This window comes from Colias philodice, chromosome 15 (genome assembly GCF_061535455.1).
Source record: "Colias philodice isolate Cphi_HAF_F1 chromosome 15, ilColPhil1 Martin Lab GWU primary, whole genome shotgun sequence".
Taxonomy (NCBI): Eukaryota; Metazoa; Arthropoda; class Insecta; order Lepidoptera; family Pieridae; genus Colias; species Colias philodice.
The window spans coordinates 12,412,204-12,426,559 of NC_143100.1; the positions used below are offsets into that span (position 1 = coordinate 12,412,204).

The 14,356-nt window shown below is 36.9% G+C and overlaps 1 protein-coding gene across 1 annotated transcript; it reads left to right on the plus strand.

The window, feature by feature from the left end:
• Positions 1–11,240: 11,240 nt before the first annotated feature.
• On the plus strand, positions 11,241–12,263 carry LOC149482567 (uncharacterized). Its single transcript, XM_089704089.1, has 2 exons — positions 11,241–12,006; positions 12,166–12,263. Exons 1-2 carry the CDS (start codon positions 11,313–11,315, stop codon positions 12,261–12,263), a joined length of 792 nt encoding a protein of 263 aa, XP_089560215.1. The 5' UTR covers positions 11,241–11,312.
• The last annotated feature ends 2,093 nt before the right edge of the window (positions 12,264–14,356 follow it).

Consider the following 14,356-nt stretch of genomic DNA (forward strand, 5'->3'; position numbering starts at 1 on the left):
ACTACATACGCTACCGCTACAGAAGCTAGAAAGTTCCCGTTTTAATCTAAGGGCGTGTTTCTAAAGATATAAGGAACTTTCCAACCCTACATAGTGGCGCCATCTGTTATCGAATATTTGAACTTCATTCAGGACAACGATTGTTTGGGTTGCATTTCCAAAAGCGTTGCGAGCAAATTTCAATAAAGTCTTAAATTTAATTTGATGCTATAATAAAGTTATTAAATTTTGTGTATTTGTACGTCATTAGCTAACTTATATTTTGGAGTTAAAGCGACATAATTTTAGTTATCCAAATTAGTTCTCAAAACCTTAAAAAATTTAGGTTTTAAAATTTCGCGCTTTTAGTACAAATGCTACCGCTATAGAACCTTTTATTATGGCGGACGATAGTGACCAGAATACTCTAGAAGGTGTGAGAGAGAAAATATTTTCAAATTTTCTCGAATATTCTAGAGCCTAGCTCTCTGAATATATAAGAGCCCGGTGTCGCTCACCAGAGTTAGTTTAATTTGAACAGCGAAACGAGCGATTTCAAAACGAAAATAAGAGAAGTTATCTGTGAGCCTTTATTTAGAAGTATCACGTGTGAGTATTTTTAATAGTGTGTTTAATTAACTCTCGATTTTGAAACGAAATAGAAATAAGTTATTTGTGGGTTTTTTTCGTGAAATTTCCCTATAATATTAACAACATGTAACCCATCAAACCCAAAACAGCTATGGGACTCTTTCAAAAGGAGTATGAGTGATGATATATTGTACCAAGTCCGACAAGCTAATCCTGAACTGACTATAGAATTCAATGACGAGATCTTCAATGAAACACTCATTCGCTTAGAAGATAAATGTTTAGCAATAAATAATCAAGCCTAAGTAGAACTTGGAATGCCAGCACCACAAAGAAATGCTTTTAGTGTGCTAAACTACGAAATTATGAAGGAAAAAAGTTACAACATCAATCAACTACTTGAATACAATGCTCACAACTCTCAATGACAATAAAAAAAAAGTTTAAGACGTTATAATGAGCCGGATAAATAACGATATTGGTGGAATTATTTACTTAGACGCACCAGGAGGCACCGGTAAAACGTTTCTCATAAATCTAATACTGGCGGAAATACGTGCTAAAAAACTCATCGCACTGGCACTAGCATCATCTGGCATTGCAGCCACACTTATGGAAGGAGGACGATCTGCCCATTCTGCCTTACAACTACCATTGAATATAGCCGAACAACAATTCCCGGTATGTAAAATTTCAGGAAAATCTGGACGTGGTAAATTCTAAACCAAGCTAAAATTTTCATCTGGGATGAATGCACCATGGCCCATAAAAAATTTATAGAAGCCATGGACAGAACATTACAAGAATTGCGAAAAAACTCTGAAATAATGGGAGGAGCTCTACTCATACTCTCAGGAGATTTTCGACAAACACTTCCAGTTATTCCCAAGACAACATCAGAAGACGATATCAATGCATGCTTGAAAAAATCACATCTCTGGCTACAAGTCCAAATACTGCAATTAACAAAAAACATGAGAGTTGAATTATCAAGAGATGAAACAACAGCACAATTTGCTAAAATACTTTTACAAATCGGCGAAGGTACATATCCTACTGACCAAACGACCGGCCTCATTGAACTTAACAGTGATTTCTGTAATATAGCCACTACTGAAGACGAACTAATTGACAAAATTTATCCAAATATTATTCAGAACTATACTAATGCAGAGTGGTTATTTCAAAGAGCAATTTTGGCCACTAAAAATAATATTGTTGACGATATCAATTTTAATATTCTGAAGAAAATACCTGATGAAGAGAAAATATATAAATCGATCGACACGATGGTATCTATTGAAGAAAGTGTCAACTTCCTCACTGAATTTCTAAACTCTTTACAAGTACCAGGAATGCCATTACACTGCCTTCGTCTGAAAATTGGAACTCCAATCATACTACTCAGAAATCTCAACTCCCCAAAATTATGTAATGGAACTAGAATGATCGTAAAACAGCTATCGAATAATATCATTGAAGCTGAACTTATTTCTGGAAAGACCAAAGGACAGACAGTATTTATACCTAGAATACCACTGATCTCTTCGGAATTGCCATTTCAATTTAAAAGACTGTAGTTTCCAATAAAATTAACCTTTAGTTTTACAATTAACAAAGCGCAAGGACAATCTTTAAAATATTGTGGCATTAACCTCAAAGAATCCTGCTTCTCTCACGGTCAGCTATAGGTATGTAGCTTGCTTCAAGAGTAGGAAATCCGAAAAATTTATGTATATATACTCCGGACAATAAAATGAAAAATGTTGTTTATAAACAAGTATTGTAAATAATGAGAAAACGTTTTCAATAAATTTTTTTTTTACTTTTTACGTCATAGTTTATTTTTTTATTTCGACTCTACCACGTCATCTCATATCAACTCCCGGGCGAAGCCGGGTTTTTTAGCTAGTAATATAATAAATCTGTAGAAGGGTCAATTCTGTACATTGAAAATATTGAAAAAATAAATAGCAGGGGGTGTTACTGGATCGATACCAAACCCAAATATGTGATTAAAAAAATTTTTGTCTGTCTGTCTGTCTGTATGTATGTGAAGACATCACGTGAAAACTAACGGTTCGATTTCGATGAAACTTGGTGTAATTATACCTTATTAATTATTATCCTGGGCGTAAAATAGGATACTTTTTATCCTGAAAAAATACGAAGAAAAAAAATAATCTTAATTTTTCAGTTTTATCCATAGACGTTGTTCTGTAGAACAGCGAACACACGTTGGGTATTATTATAGGCCTAGCCGTATTTGAGTCCAATAGATATTTATAAGATGTTATTGTCAGAGTTACTCAAAATGGAGAAATAAACCATCCACGCGAAGACCGACATCCGCGCGGACGGAGTCGCGGGCGGAAGCTAGTTTTAAATATAAAAAAGACGGGTTGCACCCCGGGAGTGCCTTCAGAAGTGAAAACTTGATTATTAACGTTGAGCATGTTTGATATTTTGGTTACGCTTTTTCGATCAGGTCCGTGTCCTCGGGGAAGTTGTCATGAATGTCATACGACTTATACGTACTTTTTATGCTCGGGTCCAATTAAATTAAATTCTTATAGTAAATCCAGTTTAACCTTGCGGAAAGTGTCACTAATCTGTGTAATTTACATATGTACTGAAATAAACAAGTGAAGTTCGTGCTATTGACGTTATTATAATAACAAAATAGAATCTATATTTCGAAGTTTGAACAATTTATAGTGTATCTACCCTCCTCCTACGAAAATAAACATAACAGATAATATTTAAGTCACAGACTCTTGGCACAGACTACACAGATTTGAAAAGATAATATAAAATTATTCTACACAGTAGCGCCATCTGTTGTTGACTTTAAACTTATCCATCATGGTTAAATGCACTTCTTGCGGGAAATTCCTCTCCGCGCTAGATGGCGTTAAGTGTTCAACTTGTGATGCTTTCTTTCATCGGGCTTGTCTTGGGATGACGGCGCGCACGCAAGTTGCGGCTACGTGGAGATGCCCACCGTGTAAAAAAAAAATTCTAAGCCCACCTGCCTCCACATCCACAAATTCCGAAGATAACATCACGACGGACTGTCAAACAAAACCCCATGATCCTTCTCTGGGAAATGATTCATTTGAATCTATCACGAATGTTGATACTTCTCCTTCAATTAATGTAGGTCAAGAAATTAGACTATTTAGAAGGGAAATGCAAACTATGCGATGTGAGTTACAGGAGTTTCGACAGGAGATGAGCGGTCTCACCATTTCACTTACTTCTTTTGAAAGTCGCTTAGACGCTCTGGAGAACAGAGTAGGTGTTTTGGAAGATGGCATGAGTAAAGTTAGTAGGTCAGACGGCACACAGTCCTATGAGAAGCTCGAAACTACTATTTCCGAGCTGCAGGACAAATTACAATCCCGTGATCAGGAACTTTTAATGGATGATATTGAGATTGCTGGTATACCGGAACAAGAAAATGAGAATTTATATCATGTGGTCACTCAGATAGCAGCAAAAATTGCCGTGCAGCTTGATTCTCGCGACGTTATAACCGCATTTAGAGCCGGAGCACGACCGCGACATAGCGAGATCGGCGACGGTCCCCGCCGACCCCGGCCTATTGTTGTACGCCTAGCACGTCGCCCTATACGAGATGATCTGTTAAAAAATGCTCGAACTCGCAGAGGAGTTACCACCGCAGGCATAATACCAGGTGAAACTAAATTTTTCTTTATTAATGAGCGCCTCACGAAATTCAACAGGCAATTGTTCTATAAATCGCGTGAAGCTTGTAAAAAGGCAGGCTGGAAGTATTCCTGGACAAAGGGCGGTAAAATCTTTATTCGTCAGGAAAGTAATAAAAATGCAATCTGTATTCGTAAATATTCTGACCTGGACAGTGTTTTTGATATGGGAACAACTAACTCTAGTGAAATTTAATCGTTCTAATGTGTATTTTTTAACCGTTCATACTGAGTATTACTACTTTTGTTTTATATTATGTTATGTTTGCATATCCTTACTAGGAGCTGAACTTAATCATTTTGTGATTATGATTGGAATAATGTTTGTATATCATGCAATGTTCTCGTTTTGTTGCTTTGGTGCTAGCTGTGTGTCAATTATGTATTGTGATTGCTTTTCATTATATCATTTTAGTAGTTTGGTAATTGCATTAAGTTTGCTAACGGACATAATATTATGGCTGTATCTTGTTAAATATTTTTTAATTCTCCATTGGAACGTAAAAATATTATGTCCGGAATGTGCATTAAGAGGTTCAGTGCCAGGGGTAACCATATTATGTAGATTGATGCTATATACAAGATTATCGTTGAATGTGATTATTTCTTTTATATTAGAGTTTTTTTTATTTTTTTTATTTTCCATGCATAAAAATAGTGCAAACAATTATTTTTACTATAGATGTAATTTAGTGTTATTCCCTTACTGGTGTGGATATATCCGTAATGTCTGTATTGATTCAATATTTTTGTTCTTAATATTTATTTTTGCTTATCAATTCGTCCTGAAGATGAAACGTCTAAAAGTGGCCTTAATCAATCCTGGGTCCTTAGGGACGCACCATGATGAGTTTGAAGCCGCTGTATTGAACTTTTCTGTGGACATTGTTGCTGTTAACGAAACGTGGCTCCGCCCAGGTGAGGAGGCTAGAGCGCCTTCCATACCTGGTTATATGCTTAAGCATATTCCTAGGCCAAGAAGTATCCGATCACGTGGTGGAGGTGTGGGATTCTACATTAAGCAAGGTATAAAAGTGCGTAAACATGACCATCCTCGCTCTAATGTTGTTGAACAAATGTGGATAAGCCTTAATATTAATTCACGTCGCATTATAATTGGTACTGCATATAGACCTCCATGGCTTTGTGCAGAAACCTTCTTTGATGCGCTAGCCGAGTCTATTGCTTCCTTTGTAAATTTCGATTCTGTCATATTACTGGGTGACTTTAATATTGATTATAGTAACAGGAGTACATCAGATTACAGGAATCTTGACATTTTTTTAAAGCAAACCAGTTTGAATCAGTACGTTGATGGCCCCACGCACTTTACTTTAACCTCGCAAACTACTTTGGACTTGATTTGTACTGACGCCACAATAAAAGACATAAAAATTAACCATATTCCGGACCTGAGCGCTCATGCATTTGTTGTTGCTGAATTTAATGTTAAAATAGAGAAACCGCCTCCACGTTTCGTAACATACAGACGTTTAAAGGAAATAGACATGGTTGAATTTAATAAACATTTAGATTTGATACCCTGGGAAGAGATATTAGCCCTAGGCGACATAAACGCTATGGTTTCTACTTTTAATCAATACATAATCGGTCTTTTTGAACATCATGCACCATATAAAACCTCGCGCGTAAAAAATGTAATTACACCATGGCTAACGGATAATGTCAAGCTCATGATGCAACTTAGAGACCAAGCATTTTATAAGTATAAAATAAGTAAATCGGATATTGATAAGACCCAGTACAAAGATATGAAACATTTGGTAAATTCTGCATTATTTTACGAAAAAAGGGCATACTTTGATAACAACATAAATAACAATATTAACGATCCAAAAAAAATGTGGAAGAGTTTAAAAATGTCAATAATGCCTAATAATTTACCTGAGCTGGACCTTCCCGATTGTTTGTCTGACCCTGAAATCATTAATGACCATTTCCTGAAACTGCCTTGTTCAAATTTTGATAACTCTAATGAAAAAATATTTTTCGAAAATAACCTCTATGGGCCAGCAAAGTTTGAGCTTAGCACTGTGAATGAAACAGTTGTTTCTAAATATCTGCTCCACATTAAAACAAAGGCTAGAGGATGTGATGATATATCCATAGATATGTTGTTGCTTACTTTACCAAGAACTCTCTCTGTAATAACATCTTTAACCAACAAAATACTTACCAGTAGTACATTTCCAACCCGCTGGAAAACCTCTATCATTCAGCCAGTACCCAAAAATAGTAATCCCACTGTATTAACTGACTTGCGACCTATTAGCATATTACCGTGTCTCTCTAAGGTGGTGGAGCGTGTAGTATGTGAACAACTTACTCGATATCTCGAAACAAACAATATTCTTCCATCCTTTCAGTCGGGCTTTCGAAAGAGGAAAAGTACCACAACAGCGCTTTTAGATGTTGTTGATAATATTCTCACAGGACGCGATGAAGGCAAGGGAACAATATTAACCCTCCTCGATTTTTCTAGAGCCTTTGACTGCATCGATATTTCGCTTCTTCTCTCGAAGCTCCATTTCTACGGGTTTCAAAAAGATTCAATAAAATTTTTCAGAAGTTACTTAATGGATAGATATCAAATGGTTCGTGTAAATGCTGCTCACGGTTATATTTTTTCTTCATTGAAACCTGTGGAAAGGGGCGTGCCACAAGGCTCTATATTGGGTCCGATTTTATTCATCATTTATTGTACCGACATTACCGCCGCTATTAAATATTGTTCGTATCATATATACGCAGATGACTTACAATTATATGTAAGCTTTCCACCATCTTCCTCTTTATCTGTTGTAGACAAATTAAACAACGATCTTATTAATATAAGCGATTGGTCGAAAAGAAATAAACTTGTTCTCAATCCATCTAAATCTAAATTCTTAGTTCTTGGTTCTCCAAAGCAGGTAGATAGGATAAATGAAATGAGTCTTAAGGTTGAAGTTAATGGTGAACAATTAGAGCAAGTTCAGATAGCAAGAAACCTCGGCTTACTAATGGACTCGTCACTAAACTTTGAAGACCACATAGCTGAAGTAGCACGTAACTGTTTCTACCGTCTAAAAATTATATATAAGATCAGAAATTACATAAACGAGCCGTTGCGTATTCAGCTTTGTAACTCACTCGTGCTATCAAAGCTTAATTACTGCGATGTTGTTTATGATGGCTGTTGTCTGGCAAGAAGTAAGCGTCTCATTCAAAGGATTCAGAATGCCTGTGCGCGCTACTGTTTCCAGATCCCACCTCGCACGCATGTTACGCCTTTCTTAAATAAAGCAGGAATACTAAAGATGTCAGCATGTAGACAGCTCCATCTTTGTAGTCTTTTGCATGGTGTTGTCAATAACCATTCACCGCCTTACCTCTATGAGAAATTAACTTGGTCACGAAGCCAAAAGCTCTGCAAATCAAGGCCTTTCTCTTGTGTTTTTCGAATACCTAAGTATAAAACAGCTGCATTTAGAGGTAGTTTTAAATATCGGGCTAGTAAATGCTGGAACGACCTGCCTCCTCCTATACGCGAATCAAGGTGTCTTGGTACATTCAAAGCTAAACTAAAAAGCTATTTATTAATAAAACAAAAAGAGCAGTGCCCAGTGAATTAGTTGATGAATGGGTAATTTTTATAATATATATATTTTTTTTATACTGTGTTTTTACATATTTAAATACTTCAATAGTAATTATTTCACCCGGGTATGAATGAACTGGCTATTAGATATAATTGTGTGGTTGATTAATTATTATTAATATAAGATGTATCGATGTATCCCACCGGTAGAAACGGAATAAAACATCCTGCATTCCTTTCATTTTCCATTTTTTTGTTGTTTATTTTTTATTGTTTTACCTGTTTTCCTAATGTATTGCATGTTTGTTTTATAAGAAATGCTGTTAGTTTGTATACTTTTATTTTAATAACAAAATTTTTGTTGTATCAACTCGTGTGACATTTGTGGCTACAACAGGCTATGGCTGAAAAACAGCGGTGAAAGCACTGGCCTTTTAGTCATTGCTTCCACCATATGCTGAGTCCATAGCCTTTTCGTAGTAAACTGTTATTTTTCTTGTGTATTTTTTTTGTTTATGTGTTTGATTTTTACTGCGAATAAATTCTTATTCTATTCTATTCTATTCTATTCAAAAGATTTTATATGTAAGTGAACTTAGCAGATCATTTTTATTTTTTCCTGATACTTTTTAGAAATAGTTCTGGCGTTTTTACCTTAAAAAACGACATTTGAAAAAATGATCTGCCAACTTCCCGTAGCAGATCATTTTTAGCTGATCAAAAAAAAAATGTGAGTTCATAACGCGTGCAGTTGAGTTCTACAGTTCCTGATACTTTTTAGAAATAGTTCTGGCGTTTTTACCTTAAAAAACGACATTTGAAAAAATGATCTGCCAACTTCCCGTAGTAGATAATTTTTAGCAGATCAAAAAAAATGTGAGTTCTTATCGCGTGCAGTTGAGTTCTACAGTTCCTGATACTTTTTAGAAATAGTTCTGGCGTTTTTACCTTAAAAAACAACATTTGAAAAAATAATCTGCCAACTTCCCGTAGCAGATCATTTTTAGCAGATCAAAAAAAAAAATGTGAGTTCTTATCGCGTGCAGTTGAGTTCTACAGTTCCTGATACTTTTTAAAAATACTCGCGTAAAATGAAACACTAGAAAATTTATTTATGTCATATTTCATCACGCCGTAGCACCATGCCGTAGCATCACGCCGTAGCACCACGCCGTAGTATCATGCCGTAGCATCATGCCGTAGCTTCATGCCGTAGCATCATGCCGTAGCATCATGCCGTAGCATCCTGCCGTAGCATCATGCCGTAGCATCATGCCGTAGCATCGCGCCGTAGCATCATGCCGTAGCATCACGCCGTAGCATCATGCCGTAGCATCACGCCGTAGCATCACGCCGTAGCATCATGACGTAGCATCATGCCGTAGCATCACACCGTAGCATCACACCGTAGCATCACGCCGTAGCATCACGCCGTAACACATGCTGTAGCATTACGCCGTAGCATCACGCCGTAGCATCACAGCGTAGCATCACGCCGTAGCATCACGTCGTAGCATCACGTCGTAGCATCACGTCGTAGCATTACGTCTTAGCATCGTCTTACGTCCAGGTCGGGTTTTTTCAAATGTCGTTTGTTAAGATAAAAACGCCAGAACTATTTCTAAAAAGTATCAGGAACTGTAGAACTCAACTGCACGCGATAAGAACTCACATTTTTTTTTTTGATCTGCTAAAAATGATCTGCTACGGGAAGTTGGCAGATCATTTTTTCAAATGTCGTTTTTTAAGGTAAAAACGCCAGAACTATTTCTAAAAAGTATCAGGAACTGTAGAACTCAATTGTACGCGATAAGAACTCAAAATTTTTTTTTTGATCTGCTAAAAATGATCTGCTAAGTTCACTAACATAGATTTTATACCCATTACAGAAAAAGTGCTCAACGCCGCTAAAGAAGTTTTCACTTCAAAATTTAGTTAAAGTAAAACAGAAATCCGTTTCGTAGCCACGTAACTAATTAGGTGCTGGCCCTACAACGCTGCACAGAATGTTACTAAAGTTTACCTTCGGCTTTCAGACGCTACTCAACATCAGTTGCGATTCAATTAGTTACATTTAAAACAGTTCCTGTTATTCCACAATTATACTTATTATGAGATCTGTTCAATGGAGAGCTATAGAGTTTTGACGAACCCAATTAATTAAGTTTTAGATTGGTTTAGAATTAATGATTGGATTAGAAAACTTGTGGGCAGCTTGTTTGTTGTTGTAAGAAATGTATTCGTAATTAAGTTTACAAAATACTTAAAGGATTAAATTGCTATTGCCTATTTATAAGTTTTGTTTACGTACATCGCGCATTTAACTTTATGGACTGCGTAATAATTTATACAAATGTCTTCCTACTTCGAAACTTTAACCCATTGAGCCCCGAACGGCCCGATCGGTCCACGACACAATAGATTTTCTATTGTGTCTGTGATTCCGGGGCCTGAGTTATTAAGGCCGGTTACAGAGCTTCACCGACCGTCAGTGCGTACTGTTACATTGTTGTTACATTGTGTTACATTGTCCAATATTGCTGACTTGGGCTATAAACCCCACCGGCCTATATCGCGGTATCAGCAATATTGTACGTATATAACACGTTGATTTCTTAGTTTAGGGGCTTCTCTCTTAATGGTCGCATAACCACCTAAGCTACGGTTTCACCGGCTTAGCCTGAGAGGAGCACCAGTACCAGTAACCGCGCGGGGTGCAGGGGACGAATCCCTATCCTATAGAATACATTAAATTCTATACTGTGTGAATTAAATAGTAAATTATTGTGTTATAATAATTGTGAATAAAAGTTGTGTTGTGTTGTGAAAAATAAATATTTTTTTTACTATATTTGTTTTTTTTTTTTAAACACAAATACACCACAAACTAACATTGGTGTCAGAAGTAAAGGGGATTTTTCATCCCTTGGTCGCCCATACCCTGACAAGGTCGACCTGATTCACACGGTGGGCTCACTACGACGCCCTTCACGAGGGTACTAGTACCGCCCGCTGCAAATTGAAGAAGGATTCTCCCTGTGCCGAGGGTTCACTGCCCGGCACCTGTACCTCCGCCGCTACCAGCTGCTGCCGTCGCTGCTCCACTGTGTCTGATTCCTATCAGGCACCGAGTCAGCCAGCCAGCCACCGAGCCAGCCAGCCAACCAGCCAGCTAGCCAGCTAGCCAGCCAGCTAGCCAGCCCAAGCCTCATAGCTCGCCATCGAGTCACAAAAGCTATACCGGTGTATTACGAAACCCGGTAACACGAATACATCGCGCCACCGACACAATACACAATAGGGTGTCATATGTCGCTGCGTGTCGTCATCGCCGCATTCCTGTGAGTGTTTCGTTACTTTTTATTGCCATTTATTTTATTACGTTATAATATATTTTATCATTGTAAAAGATGTCCAAAAACGAGACTAAGTCTGAGTGTTCCGTTATGTCTGAAACCGAAAATATTCCTCTTAATGTCTTACTTAAATTTATAAAACCTTTCGACGGCGATAGACAAAAATTATCGTCGTTTATTAAGAATTGCGAGAGCGCAATAAGCCTTGCATCCAGTAGGCAGAAAGACATACTATATCGTTTTATTATATCACAGTTAGAGGGAAAAGCTGAATTAGCGTGTTCACTGAAAATTTTTGATAGTTGGCAGGACTTAAAATTATTTTTAAAGGCCACTTTCGGTGAGACTAAACACAGAGATCACCTTTTATTAGACCTTCAGAATTGCAAACAAAAACAAACTGAAACTGTTTCGCAATATAGCTTAAGACTGGAGACATTCCTTACTCGTCTTCAAACTGATATCGCGCATTCAACTAAAAATCCGGACGAATTAAAAGGGCGCATAGCTAGCACGGAAGACCTTGCTTTACATACCTTTTTGTTAGGGTTGCCATCCTATATATCCACAATTGTTCGATGTCGTAACCCTACGACATTAGGTGATGCTATAAATCTCGCGGTGCAAGAAGAAAAATTGTACAACTACGTTCAGTCATCAAAGACTATTGAACAGAGGCCCAAATGTAGTTCTTGTGGGAAACTAGGTCACACAGAAAGGTCCTGTTTCCTCAATCGTCAATTTAAACGTAATATTCAAACTCAAACTCAAACTCAAACATTCATTTATTCAATTAGACTACTATTTAGTAGCACTTTCGAATCGTCATTCACACTGTTTCGCATGATGCAAAGCCATCAACTAGCTCAAATACTACTGCACCATTTTCTAATTCTCAAATTTGTAGATATTGTAAGCATGCAGGCCATAATATTACGGAATGTCGTAAGCGCCAATATAATAATTCTCGGCGAAAAAATCACTCTGAACATAAAGTTCATGTGATTTGTGAAGATAGTAACAATGACTCGTTTTTAAACTAAGAAGGATTCCGTTTCCGCGTCGTACGGAATCATCGACTCAAACCGACGTGACTTATGACTTATCTTATACTATATCGGCTCAATCTCCTACATCGTCTCAATCTATTATATCGGCTCAATCGACTCAATCTACTATATCGGCTCAATTGTCTCAATCTCCTATATCAGCTCAATTGTCTCAATCTACTATATCGGCTCAATCGTCTCAATCTACTATATCGGCTCAATCGCCTCGATCTACTATATCGACTCAATCGTCTCAATCTACTATATCGACTCAATCGTCTCAATCTACTATATCGGCTCAATCGCCTCAATCTACTATATCGACTCAATCGTCTCAATCTCCTATATCGGCTCAATCGCCTCAATCTACTATATCGTCTCAATCGTCTCAATCTCCTATATCGACTCAATCGTCTCAATCTCCTACATCTACTAAATCTCGAAAATCGACTCAATCGCGTGTATCTATTCAATCTCCTAAGTCGACTCAATCACGTGTATCAATTCAATCTCCTCAGTCAAATGTAACTCCTAAATCATTTAACACGAAAAAGTCCCGTACTAAATCTACCTATTCTACATTTCCTAATCCTCCTATATCGAAAGGTTATCGGTCTAATAATTCAGTTAAGACAACTTGCAATTCTACTATTAATCTTCCAAATAGAGTAACTCAGAACAATACCAATTCAGAATCTTTTGAAGCTATTTATGAAATTAATTATAATAGTAAAATTCACTTACCTCATGTTTATGTTAAATCCTCATACTCAGACAAGCCTTTAGTACTTCTTGTTGATTCTGGTGCAGCTATTTCACTTTTGAAAAAATCATCTTTGCAATATGAACCAGAATTGATACCTAAAGTTATAAAATTCAAAGGTATCGATAAACAATCTGAGTATACTGAAAGTCTTGGTCAAATTAAATTTGATTTTAAATTCCCAGATCATTCTATTATCACTGATTTTAATTTAATTCCTGATTCTATTGATATTAATTTTGATGGAATTATTGGCAATGATTTTCTTAAGTCTAAAAATGCTAAAATCGATTATGAGACCAATATCCTGAAGATAGATAATTATTCAATTCCTCTCCACTTTACCAAACCTGTATACACTGTTCCGGCTCGATCCGAAATGATTATTGAGTGTAATGTCACAAATCCTAAAGTAACCACTGGTTTCGTAGAAAAAACCGAAATTCAGAATGGAATTTTCATCTCCGGTTGTCTAGTTTCACTTAAAAGTAATAATCACGTTAATGTGTCTGTCCCGAATACTACTAGCTCTGACGTTATAATTAAGTCTATTTCAGTTGAGTTGAATCCCTGTGATTTAATTGATCAATTCCAAATTTCAAACACGAATGTGGTTTCTGAAACATCTTTAGAGAGAGTAAATAGGGTGCACGAACAAATAAGATCATCACATCTTAATCCTGAGGAAACTCGAGCTCTTTTTGATCTGTGTACCGAGTTTTCTGATCTGTTCCATCTTGAACGTGATGCTTTAACTTGCACAAATACTCTTAAGCATGAGATCAAAACTACTAGCTCTCAACCCATTCATGTAAAAACGTATAGATACCCTGAATGCCACAAAGAGGAAGTTAATAATCAAATTAACAAAATGCTTAATCAAAAAATCATTAGGCCTTCTAATTCTCCCTGGTCTTCACCCATCTGGGTAGTTCCTAAGAAGCAAGATGCTTCTGGCCAAAAGAAATGGCGCATCGTAATTGATTACAGGAAACTCAATGACATTACAATCGGTGACGCCTATCCTATTCCTAATATAACTGATATCCTTGACCAATTAGGACATAGCAAATATTTCAGTACCCTGGACTTAGCATCTGGATTCCACCAGATATGTATGAGTGATAGTGACGCTGCAAAAACAGCCTTTTCAGTTCCCAATGGTCATTTTGAATACACAAGAATGCCATTTGGTTTGAAAAATGCTCCTGCTACATTTCAAAGGTTAATGAACCAAGTCCTCTCTGGTCTTCAAGGTCTCCACTGCTTTATTTATTTAGATGACG

Coding starts and splice junctions, on each gene's coding strand:
- LOC149482567 (XM_089704089.1), top strand. CDS start 11,313: ATGTCCAAAAACGAGACTAAGTCTGAGTGTTCCGTTATGTCTGAAACC. Junction 12,007..12,165: donor CCTCAATCGTCAATTTAAAC/GTAATATTCAAA, acceptor TCAAATTTGTAG/ATATTGTAAGCATGCAGGCC.